The sequence below is a fragment of the Nansenia antarctica genome (assembly GCF_963989245.1).
Source record: "Nansenia antarctica genome assembly, chromosome: 4".
NCBI classification, from domain to species: Eukaryota; Metazoa; Chordata; class Actinopteri; order Argentiniformes; family Microstomatidae; genus Nansenia; species Nansenia antarctica.
The window spans coordinates 52,989,397-53,010,684 of NC_137689.1; the positions used below are offsets into that span (position 1 = coordinate 52,989,397).

A 21,288-nucleotide genomic window follows, 5' to 3' on the forward strand; every position below is an offset into this window, starting at 1 on the left:
GTCCATTGCTTTCCAGTGTATTCTGGCATACTTCCCTCACACAACTGAAGATGGAGCAGGATAATTTGCCCCCATTTTAATCAAAGACTATTATATATACAGTATATGTATATATTATATATCCCAGAATCTTAATGAGAAATCTCTTAAAAACGTTTTTTTTTGTTCATCCCTCAAATGAAACCAGCCGAGCTGCAGCAGTGCACACTGGGAGATGAAGTTTTTTCTGTCACGCTCGGCATAGTCACACCACCAGCATCACCACCACCACCCACCGCCCCATACCCAGGTTACAATCAATTACCCTCCATTACCAGCACAGTCAGGGCCAGGGCATGTACCCTCCTCTTTAACCAACCCAATTACCCCAGCGCGCAGCTCGGAAAAACACCGTCAGACCACCGTCATCATCACTGAACTCATGTGAACCGTAGCTTGCCCCTCTCTGTAAGCGTAGCGAGCTCCACAGTACCCAGGGCTGTTGGGCCCAACCCAGGGTTGGGCCAAGTCGTAAAAAGTAGAAAAAGCGACGTGTCGTCAGTAATTACTATAATTTTAGAAATGACCCTATTACAAGCACTAATGGCCTGTTTGATTTTGATCTACTTGACAGGAGTCATTGTATTGATTCAGTGCTGATTGCTAAAATTGGCAGCCCAAGCCCATTGTGAAATAAGGGGGCCCGTTTACAGAAACCTACGGTACTGTAAACGTTCCAGCCTTCTCCTCCCCGGGGGACGCAATTCACGTGGGGAATAATGAAATGTATGACGATAAGTAGGCTACTCTAATGAAGACGTTGTTGAAGACTTCAATGTGGTGTTTTTTGCGGGTAGAACTGAACCACTCCCCCCCTCCCCCTTCGTTTAAGGCGATTAAAGTCAATGGCGTTTCATTATTCAATTTGGTTTAAGCGGTTTTATAAAGGTTTTTTAGCTGCAGTGGAGGTGGACTGAAGCCTGGAAACGGGCAGCTAGTCGCTAGGCTACGCTAGGCTACTAGCAAGCTAGCGAGGGTCCCTGAGAGAGAACACAGTGTATTCTGATGGTGTTTTGTTTTTGTTCCGAGTCGCGCCGACTCAGCCGTTTGTGGTGTGAGGCCGGGGGGGGGGGGGGTTGGGGCGGGGGCGGGTGGTGGTGGTGGTGGTGGTGGGGGGGGGTAATAAAATGATCCGTTTGTAATTGATTTGTGTAATTGATATGATTTATACTCAACGGTAATTTGAGCCTGGAGACAAGGCGAGCGGAGAGGGGAGGGAAAGAGAGACATAGTTCATGGGGCGGGGGGGGGTTGTTCCAGGGAGGGTTGGATGAGGTGAAATCAATAGGGGTTCAGTGTGTTGAGCTCAGCAGCTTGTGCCTCTTGCGCCGGCCCATGTCAATCGATGCATGTGGGTTCCAAAGCAACCTGTTCCTCTTTGGCTTAGCAACACAAGGACACCACTCCCTCCCTCCCTCCCTCCCTCCTTCCCTCCCTCCCTCCCCTCATCTCTATCTCTCCCTCCCTCCCTCCCTCCCTCCCTCCCTCCCTCCCTCCCTCCTTCCCTCCCTCCCTCCTTCCCTCCCTCCCTCCCTCCCTCCCTCCCCTCATCTTTTCATCTCTATCTCTCTCTCCCTCTCTCTCTCTCTCTCTCTCTCTCTCTCTTTCATTTGATTAAAAACACAATACCATGTGGGGATTTCGATTAGCGGAGCTGCAACAGTACTCTAGATTCGTATTCGAAAATGGGTCCCTTTTCTTTTTGTTGTTGGTCCATAAACATACAAAACCTCAGCTTTGCATTTTCTCTTCTGCTGAGTTGGGTGTTTTTGCCCCCCTCTCCATCAGTAATAGTGATGTATCACCCTTCGGACCCATTTGTTTTTAGGTTCCTGGTGTGACCCACTTAGAACCTCTTCCTCTCTCTCTCTCTCTCTCTCTCTCTCTCTCTCTCTCTCTCTCTCTCTCTCTCTCTCTCTCTCTCTCTCTCTCTCTCTCTCTCTCTCTTTGTGTCTCTCTCTCCTGTAGCACTAGCTCTTCCCCTGTATCAGCAGAATTACTCTGCTGCCATACTTACTGTAGAATCGGTCATTTCTATGGGAATATGTATTGGGGACATGACCTCACATTTAGCAGGGCTAACTGACTCGGATCTATTTTTTTTCGTGATATCAGTTCCACTGGGGATGGATTTGGGATGAGGAGGGGGTGAGGAATGGGGTGAGGAAGGGTGAGGAACGGGTGAGACGAGGCCACCGTCATGGATTATGTTGATTTACAGCCATGTCGAGAGTTTGCAGATGACATCATCTCAGCAAGAGTAAAAAGTGGCGAAAAGTTTCTCGTCTGAGACCAAAAAAAAAAAAAAAACTCCGTCCCCTCCCTCCCACCCACTCTCCTTCTTCTGCAGATTTAGAGGACAGCTCCCAAATTACTCACTCTCCTTGTTCATCTTATCATACCTGTGGGAGGCAATTCGCCAATTCACCTAACCTAACCCCCCCACCTGTCTTAATGAGCTCACCCTCCTGCACCACGGCATTCTGGGAAAAGAGTGTGCAGTTACCCAGCTACCCAGCTGTCCTCAGATGCTGTTCTCTGCCGATCCTGCCCTCTCTCTCTCTCTCTCTCTCTCTCTCTCTCTCTCTCTCTCTCTCTCTCTCTCTCTCTTTCTCACTCTCTCCCTCTCTCTCTCTCTCTCTCTTCCTCTCTTTCTCTCCCCCCCTCTCTCTCTCTCTCTCTCTCTCTCCCACTCACACACCCACCTTGTTTTGTTTTTTGCATTGATTTGCTGACAGCACTGAAATGAAAAATACCTTAGTTTGCAGCAGTGAAAAGGCGCATCAACTTGTGTGTTATTGGGACAGGGGGGTCGGGGGGGCTGGGAAATATTCCTGGGGAGGTCAGCCAGTCCATTGCTGTGGACTGCACTTTTGGGCTGGGCTAGGCTGGGCTGGGCTGGGCTGGGCTGGGCTGGGCTGGGCTGGGCTGGGCTGGGCTAGGCTGAGCTAGGCTGGGCTGGGCTGGGCTGGGCTAGGCTGGGCTAGGCTGGGCTAGGCTTGGCTGGGTTGGGCTGGGCTGGGCTGGGCTGGGCTGTGCTGTGCTGGGCTGTGCTGGGCTGTGCCGGGCTGGGCTCAGTGTGTCGTGGTGCAGCACAGGGAAGGTTTAGACTTTCTGCATGTACTGTACAGTATAGATTGTCTGAGGACTGCATGTCCTCTCTGCCTGCAAACCCTCTACTGCTCTAGTTACACACACACACACACACACACACAGAGCCTGGAGAACACAGATATGCTCTTATAGCTGCAGGCTCATTGTCATACAGGTACCATTATATACCATGCATTACAACGAGCCCGTCCTCCGATTTCCACCTCCACCAGCCTCCCCTGACGCACATGCAGTATGCATGCATGCACTCAGGGCACACTCACACACATGCATGCACACTCACACTTACACAGGCTTACTGTAGATGTACATACAGAAATGAACACACACACACACACACACGCAGTAAAGTGGTGCTCCACATACGAATACCAAAGCGCCTCCACTGTAAACGAATGTGTTTTCATGCATTTCAATAAGAGATGAGAAAGCATGAGGAGAAGCATACAGATTCTTCACATTCTGTAGAAATCATCTTAGGACACATTTCTGTGTAACATGCAGCTATCTGCTCTCCCGGGGCTATAGTTCTGTTCTGGAATGAAAGGGAGCCTTTATATCACCGTCAAGTTATATCATGCCAAATATGATTTATTCAGCCATTCACAGAGGTGTTCAAGGCATTATGCAAATCAATATTGCCGTAAGCCTCTACAATGAAAACATCCATGAGTTGAATGAAACCGGCATATACAGGACGTTCCAGAGTATGTCTATGGAAAGTGCCTACTGTATGCCTTTTCCTCGTAGAAAAGTCTGTGGGTGTGTGTGTGTGTGTGTGTGTGTGGAGTGAATTAAGGTGAACAGTAACGTGGCAGTTAGGTCGAAACCGTTGGCACGCCATGAGGACATCAAGATTTATTTGTCTGACACAATGTGTCAGTGATCAAAGGAAATGAAGTAAGCGATATCAAAACAGGCATGGCAAATATGGCGTGGCACAGGATAATAATAAAAAAAAAAGTAAGATTTATGACCACGTCCTTTTGATTTGGATGATTCAGGTGGAGTGGAATGAAGTGAATGTACAGCATAGTTGAACAGGTAAAGTCTAGTTGGGATCGGGTTAAAAACATCATGTCGTTGCAAGGTATTTCAAGGTATTTGACCTGGAGAAAGGCTTGTTTCAACCCACCTGTGTGTGTGTACGGAGCAGCGCGGCCCAGCACTTGGGATGCTCCTGTGGTTTGGACCAGACGTCAGAGAGACAGGGATGTGTTGATACAAGGCGCCAGGGTGGCAGACATCAAAAGACCCAACCCAACCATCATTACACACGTACATCCTCATAACTTCATGACACGTTTATGTTTTCTTAAAACCACAAAACCCAGTGGCACAGCGACGTACACACAGGTTGATGTTGTATAGAAACATCAGAAAGTACAGTGTCAGCAGTAGATGGGGGAGAGAATGAGGTTGTGTCCTGACGCTGGCATGGGAATAAGGAGAAAGAGAAGGAGAATTAAATGCAGGAGGGCTGTGTTTTCAATCGCCGCGAGTCAAAGTCCAAACACAGGCATTTGGCAGTTTGTGTCGGCGTTAACAGGTGAAATTCCCACAGCACTAGCGTCTGGCCTGCAATCAGGTGGGTGGAGTAGCAATAAAAGAGGCGGGATAGCGACAACGAGCAGGTCAGAATGCCATCGGTTGCACTGAAAAATCCCGGCGTCGCCAATAATTATTTCAGATAATAGTGTCACAATCTGCGATGACTGATCTGTATGCCGTTCAAATAAAGCCCAGACACAGGATTGTGTGTTTTTTGTTTTCTTTCTTTCGCTGACAGCGCGCTCTGTTGAACATTAGCTGGTGGAGAACCTCACACGCATAGAGCAAAACAACACACACCAAAACACAATGATTCGTTCACAGCGAGTGACAACAACATGTCATTGGTCATTACAGACTTTTCCTCAACGATATTGAAGATATTGAACAATACTTCCACACCCCAAGTCATTGTGTTGCTTACTCACCAACAACCAACAACAAACACTGTGTATATATCGGCCCCTGAGGCGACCGCTTCCTCTGAACCAGTAGAGGAAGTGACATGAACCGACATGTCATAGAGATTCTAGATGGAGATTCCATAACCTAGCGTAGATATTATGGTATCATGATATCAACCCTTCTGAACTCTTTCTATGTGTCTTCATTCTGTCTCCCTTTCCAGAACATAGTGTGCACGATGGGCCTGAAGTGGTATCCACACCCAGAGGTGCTCCACTGCATCAAAGGATGTGAGGTAAGGACTTCTGACAGTTCTGAGAGCAGGACTTACACGTATACAACATCTCAGAGTACGGTAGGAATGCTGATCTAGGATCAGCTTAGCATTAGATTACTGTACATGGACAGATGGAAAGACGTGATCCTAGATCCTACTCAATCCTACTCAGAGATACTTTGTGAATACGGGACCCGGTCATGTTCTGCGAGATACACGGTTCACCTGGTGAGTGAGAGGAAGAACGTCAAGGACGTAAGGGCTTCACTCAGAGTTAGAGAATCTAAGCTAAGGTAAAGGGGTTAAACGGACCTCCAAGATGTTTGGCGAGCATTTCACCTACGACTATAGTTAAAGAGTCAGGAGTGACAGTGAATATGATATATCATGTTCTAACAGCCTGCTATTTTCCAAACTATTATCCAGTCCTGTAGCATTTTCAATTTGCCTCACTCAGCCCCATGGATGTTGCACAGACACCGGACAGGTGCTGTCCAACCCAAACAATCAGGCAGTTTCTTCGAATGAACCAGGACAGCTAGACAGCTTTACCCGGTCATGATTGACAGCGTTGGCAGCAAACTTTGGCTTTCACATGAAGCAGACTAACAAAAGAGACACATATCTCATGACCTTGCCAGCCAACCACAGGTAGCTAGCCTAGCGAGCCAAAGGCAGAGAGGGCATCTTAAAAATAGAACACGCTTGGGAGAGGTTGGCTGGAATAGGTCATTATTTTAGCACATGGTACAGTGGCTAGCCTAACAAGCTATCAGATTCAAGACCCTGGTGCTCGCCTACCGGGCGTCAAAGGGAACAGCCCCTGCCTACCTGCAAGCAATGGTCACCCCCCCAAACACTATACCATTCACTCCGCTCTTCCTCCTCTGCTGGCTGACTGGGTCCACTGCCTCTACGCGGATGCAGCAGTCGCGCTACCCGATCACGTCTCTTCACTATACTGACTCCCTGCTGGTGGAACGAGCTTCCCACTGTTGTCAGGACGGCAGAATCACTCCCCATCTTCCGCCGTAAACTGAAGACCCATCTCTTCAGGCTACACCTTAGCTGTCCCACCTGAGACATCTACTTACCCCCCTATACGGTGTCATAATAAAAAAAGGAAAAAAAGAAAAGACAAATAAATCGTCCTTCTTCTAGCACCGCGACTGCCAATGCCCCCAGGCCTGAGCATAGATGACTTTTTTCCTGCTATGACTGGTGGATAGATGATTCACTTACTTAGTCAAATGTATTTGCTGTAAGTCGCTTTGGATAAAGGCGTCTGCTAAATGCCAAAAATGTAAATGTAAACGTAAAAGCTATCAGAGAGAGAGAGAGAGAGAGATCTGAGAGAGATTTTTTACAGCAGGCTAAGCTAGCTCATTTGGGGAGAGGTAGGTTGAAAAATGACATTATCTTAGCGCATGGGTAGCTAATTGTTCTCTCTGGGGAGACGTACCGCTGCGAATGACGTCAGTTACCGTGGATACGGGCCCAAGCGGAGACGGTTGTCAGTGGAAGCCAATTAGAGGAGGGCTTTGATTCATGTCGTTTCCAAAATGAAACACTTTACCCACATGGGGACCTGGATGTGTGTCAGAGATTCCCTCTGCTGGAGAGAAGCAGGGAAAAGCCTGGTGCCAGCTAACAGCTCTGTCTACGTCCTCGGCATGGCTCAGATTGTAGACTATTCCCATTATATTTACCACATAATCACATATAATCACATAATGTGTTATTTACTTAAGATAACAATATGTATTTACATTCCACTGCCATCAAATAAATAAAGAATTCCTCTCTCCGCTCCGTGGTAGTTAAACAATGATGTCATCCACGCAGTTTAAGCCAATTGGATAACTCTGGGGGGTTGGCGGTGGGTGGTGGGGGCACTCTCGCTCGAGGGCGGGGCCGGCCCTATAAATCACCTGATTGGAGTGTTCTGTGCCTGAGTATAGTTTACGGTGTCCTCACTGTGATTTACATGTCTGGCCCTCCCTCCGCTTAAAAAAGTCACATTGAGAGAAAAATAAATTATCCAGTTGATTCATCAGCAAAGTCAGAGTCTGAGACCTCAACAATGGCTCTCAGTGTGAAGGAGAAAAATACAATGAAAATAATAATAGGTCATAATACTAAACCCCCTAATGGACCGAATCAAACATAAACAGAGACAAACTAACTGTGGAGAGAACAGGCGGAGGTTTCTCCTCTGTCAATGTTTACTGTGTGTGTGTGCGTGCGTGTGTGTGCGTGTGTGCGTGTGTGTGTTTGTGTGTGTGCGTGTGTGTGCGTGTGTGCGTGTGTTTGTACGTGCAAGCATGTGTGCAATCGTGCCTGTCCATGCGTGTGTGTGTGTGTGTGTGTACTATGTATGTTGTACTATGTATTATGTACTATGTGCTCTACTGTAGTGTAAGCAACCCTCCCCTCGTGTGCTCTTGTCCCTGTCACAGCCGTTCATGGGGGACAACTACTGTGACTCAGTCAACAACAGAGCCTTCTGTCACTACGACGGAGGGGACTGCTGCCACTCCACAGTCAAGACCAAGAAGGTGAGTACAGTTGGACACGGGGCTCCCATTCACAAAACAGAGCTTTTTCACGTAACACACACACACACACACACACACACACACACACACACAGATATGCAGACATGCATACACGCGCACACACACACCCACACCCACACACACCCACAACACACCCACCATATATACACACACACACACACACGCACACGCACACACCACATTACATTACACTGCAATGCTGTTCTAGATATGGTGTTCTGTGAGCACGCTACACTCTAATGACCTGTTCTGCGCTGCAGTCTGGCCTGTGTGTGTGTCTCTGGCTCGGTGTGTCTGGCTCTGTGTGGTCCTCTGGAGGAGTTTGAGGTGTGTTGTTGTTGTTGTTTCTCCTCCTCAACTGGCTCTATAATCTCTGTGTGTCTGGCTCTGCCTGTGTGTCTGTGGCCAGGTTAGTATTGTAGTGTGTTGAGTGTGTGTGTGTGTGCGTGTGTGTGTGTGCGTGTGTGTGTGTGTGTGTGTGTGCTTGCGTGTGTGTGTGTGTGTGTGTGTGTGTGTGTGTATGTGTGTGTGCATGTGGGTGTGTGTGCGTGTGCTTGTGTGTGTGTGTGTGTACAGTGTCTGTGTGGGTTGGTAAGTGTCATTGGCTGGGTTTTTATTGTTGCCACTCTGTGAGTGTCTGTCTGTTTGTCTTGTCTGTTTGTCTAGTCTGTCTGTCTGTCTGTTTGTCCTGTCTGTCTTGTCTGTCTTGTCTGTCTGTCTGTCTGTCTGTCTGTTTGTCTTGTCTGTCTTGTCTGTCTGCCTGCCTGTCTGCCTGGCTGGCTGGCTGGCTGGCTCTGGAGTCTGTTCATTTCCTGCTTTTGAAGCCAGCATGTGTCCCCCTCTGCCCTGAGTTCACTCACCAGCCCTGTAATTGCTTCCGTTCAACCTCCTCTGTTCCTCTCTTGGTCGTCCTCCCCTGTTCTAACCATTATCATCCCCTCTCCTCACGGTTCTCCCCTCACTTACCCTCCTCATCTCCACATTCCACTGTCATCCCTCCATCCTCCCGACAGTTCATTCCGCTCTCTCCCCGTTCCACTCATACTCTTCTTTTCCCCTTGACTTTTTTTTTCGACCATCTCTACCATTCCTCAATTGTACACGGTGATTATTTTTTTCTCCTGATGTCTAGCCAGCGTGGTAGAGAAAGATGTTTGGGATTTTTTTTTCTTTCTTCTTCTCCGGTTTCCCAAAACTAAAGAGTCCTGGCCGGAGACAACAGTGGCAGTTACATCATCTGTATTGGTCTCCACCCATGTTGTGATTCAGTACGCGGCAGCAGCTTACTTGAAGAGCTAGTCTGGCCACATGGGTGGGGGGAGGGTGGAGGGAGGGTGGAGCGGGGGGGTTTGCCAAGGCCCTGGGCCCTTCCAGTAAGAGAGCTGAGACGGCCATGTGAGAGACGCCATGTGAGACGACCGTGTGAGGCGACCGTCGTCGTCGTCTCACGATGCGCCGCGTGCCGTTGTTGTGACTCATGTGACTCGGGCTAGATTTTTAAAAACAACACAGTGAAAAAAATAAAAACTGTTACACGACGACTATTTACAAGCTCTGTCTGTAAGACACACAGTGGGCTCGTTTCAGTAGACACACAAACACACCGTGCCGCTCAGCGGGAGGGCTGCTGGAGGCAGACGTCGAGAGGAAAGTACCACTATGAATGCACCACTCCCCCCCCCCCCCCCCCCCGACCAGCGGGTTCAGCCTCTATCCTATGTGGTTTGCTTGTGTGGATGTGGGAACACGCCGTAACCCATTTTCGAAGTCAGTCAGTCGAGCAGTACTCGGAGGAACACTCCGTGATGTTCTATCCCAGTGTGTACAGTGTTGTCTTGATTAGAAACAGCCGATTCTCATTAGATTATTGGGTTAGATCCGTGGGTTATTGTTTTTGCAGGGCTTTTTTGGTCCCCCCCTCCCCGCTTTCTTTCACTCTCGCATGTGGAATATCAGCACCAGGAGAGAGGAAAGTTTATCCTAAGTCCATAATTGAGGGCAGAGAGTCACCGGCGCAGTGTGTCGTCCAATGGGATGTGACCTCACCGCCGGAGTGGCCGGCCCGTGTTGATTGACACTATCTGTCCTCTACATCTGCTGGCCAGGCTCCAGACCAGGGGCTTAGCAGAGCATTGCGTAATTCACACACACACTGTGATACAGAACACACACACACACACACACACACACACACGCTCGCACACGAACACACACACACACACACACACACACACATACTCTGACAGACCCCGACAGGGGGGGTCTTTTCTGAAGGAGTTGAGTAACAGGGGGAGAGTAGGGGAAAGGATTCTGTGGAGAAACTGCCTCGGGCCTCAGGGACTTCTGTAACATGTGCTTTAATAGTATTAGAGTTAGACTCAAGGACATTGAATTAATGTCAACAACCTCGATATACAGTAGATGTGTACATAGTGTAGAACGGGCTGTTTTGGCTTTCTTGGAACCCGATATGTGATTCAACTGAATTCTGACCCCTAAAAGCCCCTCTACTTGGAACATTCTCCACCGAAACTATACAGTAGTGACACTGTGTGATATCAAACACTTGCTTGGGATGTCTTGGAAATTTGATTCACATTGATTCACATCGGTGGTTGCTGCATAAGACTGTGTTAGGCTGCTGGGCTAAAGCCTGGGTGTTATCTTACAGAGCTAACGTAAGTGTACAGGTCTCAGCATGGTTCACAGAATCACCCCCCATGACTTTAGCATCAGGGGAGGCTGGTGGAGGTGGAAAAGGAAGGCCAGGCCCCCCCTGTCTAGCCTCCGCGGCTCAATATGAAAACGTCTAAATGTGCAGAGTATCATATTTACTATAAATCACTATAAATTCAATACACTAGCCACAAACCCCCGACCTGAAGAGACTGCCAGAGAAGAAATAGAGAGAGAGAGAGAGAGAGAGAGAGAGAGAGAGAGAGAGAGAGAGAGAGAGAGAGAGAGAGAGAGAGAGAGAGAGAGAGAGAGAGAGAGTGAACGGAGGGAGGCAGGGAGGGTGGGAGGGAGGGTGGGAGGGAAAAACAGACACAGCGCAGAGACGCCCCATCTCTGGTTGTGTGCCTCTGAACCCTGGCCATTTCCCCTGAGCTGCAATGATAAGCGGATCACCTGGGATCAGGCCCCAAAAGCCCAGCTCCACTCCCGGGCATTCCACCTTGGCTCACGCTGAAGGCAAACACTTCACATGGTATTTTTCAAATAGTGACTTCCCTCGAAACGGCTGGATTTGGGGAAAACGATAGGGAAAATTGCTCTGAAATAACCAATCATAATCCGATTTATCGGCTGCCAGCAGCGAATGGCGAAAGAGGTTAGCGGAGGTGAAGAATGAGAAAGGGAAATACAAAGGAGAGGGGGGTCGAACGGGGCTGATATGAACACGAGGTTGGGAGAGGCATGGAGCCTTTTCTGCTCATATGAAAACACTTGTGTTTCTTTCTTACTGTTTTACTTTAATCAATAACATATTTGAAAATGTCATAACAGGCGTAGGGTACAGTATGTACTTTTTAAAGTCTGTATCCGTAAAATATAGCGCTATCGGAAAAAAAACTAAGAAAACATGTCTGGTCTGAAAATAGTAAGCACTTGAAGAGAGTTGTGAAAGCCTAGACATTATCTCTGTTTTATGCACACAGCCCTTATTATCTTATCAAGCTAAGCTTGTAGAAAGATATTGTTTTGGAATGCTATTGTTGTTTGGTATTCTAGATTAGGCTTGTTTGTTCCTCTAAGGCAAAGCTTAGCCTCTCTACTGGTCTGGTCAGAGTGTCTCAGTCAAAATAGAAACAGATCACCAGCGTCACCACCTGATTCTGATTTCCCTGCAGGAACAGGAGCACATGACTGCCGCTCAAAGGGCCTCGCGTAAAAGCTACACACACATTAAAACTGTGTAACACAGAAAATAACAAACTAACTAACTGTGAGTCATTTGTGACTCTATCCGGTTCTGCCACTCTCTTGCTCGCGCACATACGCACACACACAAACACACACACACACACACACACACACACACATGCATATACACACACACGCGCGTGCATGCACCCACACACACACACACACACACACACACACACACACACACACAAACACTCTCTCTCTCTCTCTTTCTCTCACTGGAGTGACACAGACATACTAACAGACTGTTTTCCTGTTTGTGGGGAAATGAGAGTTGTTGTTGCAACCACAGGTTAAGAGATTCCATCCCTTCACTGAATCAGTGTCTCTGTTTTTAAATGCCAGTGGAACTAAAACACTGGGCCAGGGGATTAAATCTAGCCAGCCACATTTCTTAAAGGCCCTTGACATTCATTTGTATCACAAACAAAAAAACTATTTACAATTTCCTTTATTGAGGAGCCAAGAAATGTGGTAAAAATTTTAGTCTGGGCACTGATTTGGGGAAACAGAGGTTTTGGAACTTCATGAAACCAGGTGTTGTCAATCATGTTAAGGGAAACTCGCTATAAAGATAGTGGAGAGATCCCATTGGATTACCTGACTGATAACTCCCCTTTAAGATCCAGGATGTTTATTTCTGACCCATAGTAACCTGCCTGTCTGTGTTTGTTATGATGGTCTGACTGGTCTTTATTTGACAGAGGTCAAGGGAAACTACCTCCACCCCCATCTCCCATAGCCACACATTCATCTCTCTCTCTCTCTCTCTCTCTCTCTCTCTCTCTCTCTCTCTCTCTCTCTCTCTCTCTCTCTCTCTCTCCGTGTTATTGCTTTGGCATATACCACTTGACCGCGCTGGTTTATTTCAGTCACTGCACTGCTCTAATTGGCAACCCACACACACACACAGACACACACAGTGTGTGTTAGTGACCAATATGCCACTTTGTAGTCTGGTAAGCCACACTTAGGGGGAAAGGGACAGTCCCCGGAAAGGGCACTTTCAAAACCACCTACAAACATGCACTCTCTCTCTCTCTTTCTCTCTCTCTCTCTCTCTCTCTCTCTCTCTCTCTCTCTCTCTCTCTCTCTCTCTCTCTCTCTCTCTCTCTCTCTCTCTCTCTCTCACACACACACACACACTCACACACAAGCATGCACACATACACACAGAAACACACAGTATCATGTACAGCCGTCACAACTTGTTGTGTTGGTGTGGAGTGACTCAGCTGGAAGCCTGCTGCCTATGCTGGGTTGTTGTTCCTCACACTGTGACACAGCACATGAAAACAAAGATACCATCAAAACACCCCCTCCCTCGCTCCTCTCCTCCTCCTCCTCCTCCTCCTCCTCCTCCTCCTCCTCCTCCTCCCTCTCCCCTCCTCTCCTCCGTCCTCCAGGCTAAACCTTCACGGCTTCATTTCCCTTCTTTCTTTTCTTTTGTTTCGCGTGAGCGCGATAACCGAATGAAAACGAGAGAGGGAGGGAGGGAGGGAGGGAGGCTGAAGTACTTCCCCGCCGTCCTGTGTTAGTTTTTGTTCCTTATCTCCCCTCTTTTTTTTCTTCCCTCCCTCTTTCCCTCTCTCCCTCCCTCCCTCCCTCGCTCCCTTCATTTTCTCCTGGAGATTTGCGTATTAAGGAGTTCTGGATGACTTGCTGTGTATTATTCCTCTCTGGGACTTTGAAGGTGCAAGGCCGGCCTGCACGTAAGGTCACCACAGGATCCCCCATAATGACTCCAAGCTGTTGGCAGGCGAGGGGGGGGAGGAGGGGAGGCCAGGGGGAGGAGGAAAGGAGGGAGGGAGGGAGGGCATGGGTTGGAGTATGTCTGGGGCTGTCTATGCCTAGCTGCCTAGCTGACAAGCCCAGGCCCCTTGCCTCTACCGTTTCCCCCAGAACCCCCTTAGAAGGAATTCCTTCTTGGAAACGAGTGGTGGGAGGTTCCATCTCCACCACCAGGCTAGCTGGGCCTCCCTCACTTCCATAATGTTGATGTTTGTTTTTGTATCGGCTTGGCTTTGGCCACTTTTGAACTTTGGGAGCTCCCCCCCACGCCCTCCTCTCACCCCTGCGCCTCCCTCCCTCCTCCCCCCCCCCCCCCCTCCTCCCCCATGTCCCATATTACCCCCATAAGTGGTTGGTGTTTCCCTGTGTCATTATTTCTCTGTTTGTCCATGTTACATTCCACCAGTCCACTGCTAGCACAGTGTCATAGAGCGAACCCTTCCTTTCCAATGGTTTCTCACTAAGACAGGCTGCTTTGCTCTTTCACCAAACATGCACTTTGCAAATCCATGTTTTTCTGGACATCGGCACCAACCCTCACTGTATTTACATTTACTTTACTGCTACAAGTTCCACACGAATGAAACTTCAAACACTGATACTTTTTGAAGTTTAAAGAAAATGTTGGTACACCCATTTAAAACGAAAAAAAAAACAGCTAAATAAATACATCAGACCAGGTGAGGTTCCGCGCAAATGAAATACCTTATTTTTTTTAGCTGCTCTGCTACATTTCTACACAAACAAATACACATTTAGACTGACACAGCACAACTTTACGAAAAAAGATCACGTGAAATAGCAAAATAGTCAAATCAGCAGTAAAAACTCCTAAAGGTGTTGTTGTTTTTCAAAGGTATTTTCTTCATTGTTTGTCTTCACACCCACTTCTGTTCTTTCCCATACATCTGAGGTCAGGAGTTCCCCCAATTAGCCAAATAAATAATGTTATGGTTTGAGATTCTAGAATCCATTTCTATAATCCTTTCAAGGTGACTGGGTTTATATAAAGCAATACATATTGAACTGAGGACCCTTGGGGTGGTGTAGTAGAGAGTTCAGGATGTTCTGAGAATTTCCATTTTATCCATAGTGTTTTTGTTAGGATTCATTGATTGAAGCATCAGTATGTATCCTACTGTACATTCACGCTCAGTTGCATCAAAGTGAACCTCCCTATGTCAAACCTACGTCAACGCAACCGGAAAGATTAAACTCAATAAAAGAGGAAATGCTTTCTTAAGTCCTTTCTGAGAAATAGTTTCTGTTTTGTCCTTGCCCTGACAGTCTGTGTTGCATAGCCTTCCATGGTGCCTCTTAGCTACTTAGCGTAACTAAATCAAGTATGGCTCCCATTAAACAAACGTACTATTGATAAATGACTAGAAGGAACAGAAATAGAATATACTGTAATATCATAATATTAAGATTATAATTGTTATTACGTTTATTTGAACAGGGACATTGTACAACAATACATACCCTTCAGTTCACTTGAGGAGAGAAGATTTTACCAGATTTAGCCAGCAGCTAATTTCTGTCTGTCCCTGGTCAGTCAGTTAGTCAGTCAGTCAGTCGATCGGTCGGTCGGTCGGTTGGCCAATCAGTCAGTCAGTCAGTCAGTCAGTTGGTCGGTTGGCCGGTCAGTCAGTCAGTCAGTCAGTCAGTCAGTCAGTTGGTCAGTCAGCTGGTCAATCAGTCGGCCAGTCAGTCAGTCAGTCATTCAGTCAGTCAGTCGGTCAGCTGGTCAGTCGGCCAGTCAGTCAGTCGGCCAGTCAGTCAGTCGGCCAGTCAGTTGGTCAGTCAGCTGGTCAATCAGTCGGCCAGTCAGTCAGTCAGTCATTCAGTCAGTCAGTCAGTCAGTCGGTCGGCCAGTCAGTCGGTCAGCTGGTCAGCTGGTCAGTCAGTCGATCAGTCAGTCGGTCAATACCATGGCGGTCAGAGCACACACTCGTTAACAGGATGTAGAGAGCGCTCAGCATCAACAGCTCTTTATGTTTTAAATGTCTGAGGGCAAGCGAGTTTGACTCCAGTTCCCAGTGCCAATGAGCTGCCAAGGCAATTAAGAGGGGGGAGATGGAGGGGGGGGGGGGGGGGGGGGGAGCGCTTGGGGAGAGAGCTCTTGGTCGTGGCATTAAGTGTTGCTCTCGTTGCTTGTGTTTTTTTTATTTTTTATAAGACATAATTATCAACGTATGTCTGCGCTGCCACGCAATGTTTACTGCAGTAAAACCCCATCACTAAATGAGCAGGCAGGCTTGGGCTTCCAAACAGTTTCCTTTAATCCTGGTCTGTTATGAGGAGGTGGGGTGGGTGGGGGCGGGGGGGGATATGGCATGGTGTGGACTTGAGGCTTGTGGGGAGTGGGCATCATGCCCTCAGTGAGCCTTATGGGGGTGGGGCGGGGTGGTGGGGGGAGGGGGGAAGGGGGCAGGGGGGAAGGCTTTTCTCTCTCCACAGCTGAGCAAAGGTAGTAACACCCTGGGGGGAACACACTCCCTGCAGGTTTAAAGGCTCTGGCTGGCTCCCTTTCTGTCTCTCTCTCTCTCTCTCTCTCTCTCTCTCTCTCTCTCTCTCTCTCTCTCTCTCTCCTCCCTCTCTCCTTCCCGTGCTCACACTCTCAGACATGCTTTTCCTTTCCCCCCCCTTTGCCCTCCTCTACCCCCAGTCCCCCACCAACCCCCCCTCGTCTCCCTCTCGTCTCTCTCTCTCTCTCTCCCTTGTTTGTTGTTATAACAACATGTATCTGTGTGCAGAGGAGAGTGATCACCAGTTGCCCTCGCTGAAATAACACAATTAGGGCTGCTTTGTTTAGTTTTGTTCCCCGTGTATTCATACCAACAGCTCTGTGAACAGCTTCATTACCTATAGAATAATACCACACAGAGAGAGTTGATCCCCTTCCATGTCTCCAATCTGTATGTGTTTAAATACCACAACCAATCTGATTTTGATTTCAAAGTGAGGGGATTCCCTCGCCCTTGGGTCTCACGATAATCCATTTAGGGCTGACATGAAGAATGCAGCTTGTTATTACCGTTGATTTAATGAACGAGGTCGGTGACCTTCTCAATCAGGGCTGCCATGGCCCGTTTGAAGAGTGATAGAGTGTTACGCAATGAACGGGACTGTCTTGTTTTTGTTTGTTATGGTCTGCGTGTGTGTGTGTGTGTGTGTGTGTGTGCCTGTGTGTGAGTGTGTGTGTGCCTGTGTGTGCGTGTGTGTGTGTGTGTACATCCTGGTGCACACACCTCCAAGTGTGAGACTACTCCTCTCCGTTCCCCCAGCCCCCCCCAAACCTCTTCCCCCTGCCCCTGACACCCCCCACCCCCCTTAAGTACAGACTGACACGCACGTACACACATACGTGGAGGCCTGGCGTGATTCTGGCCTGTTCCAGAGGTGGGGGGTCAGGGGCTCTGACGTGCCTGCTCTTTCACAGGGGCTTTCATGTTGCTGTGTGTGTCCTCCCTGGCCCCTGGGCTGGCCCGGGGACGCTGGCTCCGGCCCCCCCCCGGGGGGCCCCAGCCCACATGGCCTGGCCGGCCTGTTTCCCAGCCTCCCTGGGTGAGCCTCGATCAGGCCCAGATGTGGCAGCTGGTCCCGTCACCATGGAGGTCAAGGTCAATGGAAACCATGTCAAATTTGCCACCCACCATCTCTCTCTCTACAGATAGAGAGATAAACACAGGAGGGGTGAGAGAGAGGGGTGTGTAGGGCCAGGAGGGAGGGAGGGAGGGAGGGAGAGAGAGAGAGAGAGAGCAAGCAAATGCTTGGGGCGGGTAGAGGTAGAGGTAGAGAAAGACAGAGAGGGTGAGTACGGGTCGAACACACAGAGAGATAGTGTGAAGAAGAGAGAGAGAGAGAGAGAGAGAGAGAGAGAGAGAGAGAGAGAGAGAGAGAGTGAAAGGAAATTGAGAAAGGGAGGGGAGAGGAAGGGCGGTCGAAGTGGTGAGGAACGGGGGGGGCAGCAGGGGTGTTTTTTGCCCCACGCCTGGCTCCTACAGACGCACAGAGGAAAGGCTGTTCATGCGATTGACAGCTGTTTCTGAAGTGTGTCCGGCTCTGTGCTTGTAAAGCCGTCACATGTAGGGCTCTTTTTTCTTTTTTTCTTTTTTTCCTCTCTCTCTCTCTCTCTCTCAGAAGGAGCTCCGGCGTTGACTGGCTAGCCCTCTCCCATTAGGAAAGCCCTCGCACAAACAACTTTGTTTTAATACCCCCATTTCAAAGAGGGACCTGCGTCATGGCTCCTCTGTGACCGGTAGGACTGGTCTCCTCTGTGGGTCCGTGGGGCCCCCTCCACATATACACAACACTGCACCCAGGCCCTGGAGACAGGCGGTGGGCTTCCCTGGACACTGTATATATATATGTATATGATGTATATATATATACTGCAGGGGGAGGCTGGGGGAGGGACACATCGGAGGACAGGGCTCATTGTATAATGCTTGGAATGGAATAGGGAACGGTATCCCAAAAGCACGAGAGAAGCCGTCTCCCGATGTCTACCTCCACCGGCCTCCACGGATACACAGTAGTATATATACAGTAGTACACTGAGTTCTGCCATGACACTACAGCACGGGCCAATGGGGAGGTGTCGAGGGACCCCACCCCCTCACCCCCCCACCTCCTCGAGTGTACTCGCCGGTGAACCCCGACTAAAATGCAGTCCGTCATCCGTTTGGGCCGACTGTTGTGCTTACGGGCTGTTCTGAGGGCGACGTGCGATCCATGAATCCATCACGAGGGGGTTGGGGTGACTTTCATTGGTGACTGGGGTCGGGGGGAGTAGTAGACAATCCACTCCTCTGTGGGCGAGACTACCACCTTTAATACCTTAACCACCCTAATAGGAAAAGACAGAGACATTTGTTTCATACAGTATGTGTCACCCGTCATCCAACAAGCTTGCTAATGGCGCTGCGAAAATGTGCCAATGACTCATGGTAATTGATATTATTATGGTAGTCAGGGTTGTGTTGTGTGTGTAGCTGGAACAACAAACGCCTCAGATAATAGGACGCAGGACTGAAGTCCTGCCATGCCAGCTGAGCCAACCAGCTCGCTAATTGTGCTAAGCTAATAGTGTTTCCTAATGACTCTGTTTGGTTCGTTCCTCGGTCTGTGTTTGTTACGGTAGCTAGTGTTGTCGCTACGTGGCTGTTCCCGCCCCATTGCAAAAGGCACCACTTAGCCCTAATAGGAAAACGAGACACAAGCAGGGACCAAATCCACCCTGATAAGCCCATGGGGGGAAGAATGCAGACATTCCCCGGGACAGAATCCTGCTGCCGGCACTGGAGCCACATGTGTTACTAGTTTGAGCGACTGGGGATGCATTGTGTGTACCAAAACAGCTGAAGCAGGCCCTCAGAGACAGAGAGAGAGAGAGAGGGGCAATAAACACACACACACACGTGCACACACACACACACAAACACATACACACACACACACACACACACACACACATCCACACACTTGCAGAGAGGCAGCATAGCAGCAGCTGGTGCCGGTGACGCACTGCCAATGTCCGCCTGTGACGTCAAACGCCACCGGCGACAGCCAATGATATGGCGGTTCTATTTCGAATGTGTTTGTGGGCACTCATCACTTCTGGAAAGAGTTGACACGTTCCCGTACATACGTAGTATTCCATATGGTGATGATGTGGCCGGGCTGCAGCAGTCGCCTGTGTTGTTCATCAAACCGAGTTTCTCCTCAGTGGAGCTGACACACAGGCATCTGACACCATTACAACACTGCGTATTATGCATCGCTCCGAGGCTTCTAGAGGAATGATGCTGCTCCCTAATACTGCTTACGGCCCTCTTCGGCATTTCAAACACTGTCAAGTGTTGGGTATTTCATGAGACGGTGATTTGAGGAGCTGTACAATAATCGATATGACTGCTATGTATGTAAGTCCAATGAATAGGGCCAGGAGCATTCAAAGTAAGACCTCGAGCACAAGTTTTTTTGCACGTAACCTGATGAATGTTCGTAGATGTTACAACTGATGAATGTTCATAGATGTTACAACTGATGAATGTTCATAGATGTTACAACTGTGTTCTTCCTTTTTCCCCCCCCTCCCCCCAGGTGATACCGTTCCCCATGTCCTGCGACATACGGGAAGAGTGTGCCTGCCGAGACCCCAATGCCCCGGAGAACAGGAAAGACGACCATGTCCATTCCCTGGGGTGACCCGGACCCTCATCGGACCCCTCCCCTGGACCCTCACCCCATACCCCGCCGCCAGGACTGGGACTGACGGAGACCTCCTCCTCCCCCTCCAACCTCCACCCACCCCCAAACTTCCAACTTCCCTCCACATGCTGCTTAACAGGAGTACCTCTCCACCCATACTGCACCCTCAACCTGCCTACACATCGGGAAAGACCTAGACCTAACAGAACAGACTAGCAAGGCAATACGGAAACTCATATCTCAAAGGAAGGAAAGAACATACAAAGTCACCATCCAAAACATCAACAGCAAGAGTAAAAAAAAAAAAAAAAAAGAATAAGAAAAAAAATACTGACATTTTTTTGGGAATGATTGAAAAGAAGAAAAAAAAACTACAAAAAACCCCAACAAAACAAAACAAAGCCAAGCCTGGATAGCATGCCTTTTGTTCAGTTTTGTGCCAGCTTCAGTGTCAATTTCAATGACTTTGCCGTACAATCTCATGATTTTCTTATAGACCAAAGGAAAAGAGAGAAGAGAAAGTGAGAAATGCTGTCCATATGGGATTCTGTCTTCTGGTATGCTGGTATGAAGTCAACAGCAAGGGTTTACGAATGACAAAAATAACAAATAATATGAACACATCAGACATCCCCTCATGACGATTGGCTAGCGAGCTGTAACGTGTGCCATCCTTAGTGTTACTACAAGGGTCATGTTGACAGTGTATGCCCTCTGTTGTCTCTCTGTGGAAATGCGTTTCCTTTTTCATATACTGAAAAAAAGGCCTTTGGATTTGCATAAAGCAATTGTGTATATCGGTTCCACATGACTGAAATTTGTTTAATCCAATAAGATAATTTGTGTTGATTAAACACATGTCCCTCATGTGGAACCGATGTAAACCTTTTTTTTTTCAGTGTATACCACAGAGTAAAACTAGACTTACACACATGTGAAATAGGGGGGGGGGGGGTGTTGGTGGTGGGGATCTAGGCGGCCATTTTGGTAAAGACCATAAAGATTTAGATATAACATTGAACAGGATGTGAGGTCATGTTACTACGCCACAGGAGCATGTGAATGTAGAAAGAGTTAGCGTTCTTAGAAACAGAAAACATGGTTCTATAGAGATACAAAGAACAACCAGTTGTGTTAGCATAGCTGCTGCTGCTACGTGTGCTGCTACTTTGCCATCCGACACTCTGCATACTATTGGACTGGACAGAACCCTGTCTAGCATACAGCTTACCTCTGATCACCACATATCTGTGGACTCTTGGTCACACACGTACATTCAACTCAAACCTAGTGTACACACACACACACACACACACACACACACACACACACACACACACAATATTACACACAGTTAGCATAACATATTACAGTTTCACTACCTTTACA

General features: G+C 48.4%; 1 protein-coding gene across 1 annotated transcript in view; it reads left to right on the forward strand.

Moving 5' to 3' along the window:
* Positions 1 to 19,896, forward strand: part of pappaa (pregnancy-associated plasma protein A, pappalysin 1a) — a gene marked incomplete at both ends in the record, with an annotated part of 90,897 nt that extends 71,001 nt beyond the window's left edge. Inside the window, 3 exons of the mRNA XM_080529449.1 lie at positions 5,333 to 5,404; positions 7,846 to 7,944; positions 19,792 to 19,896. Of these exons, the coding sequence (XP_080385575.1) occupies positions 5,333 to 5,404; positions 7,846 to 7,944; positions 19,792 to 19,896 (276 nt within the window). The remainder of the gene's footprint in view (positions 1 to 5,332; positions 5,405 to 7,845; positions 7,945 to 19,791) is intronic.
* Between the last annotated feature and the right edge of the window lie 1,392 nt (positions 19,897 to 21,288).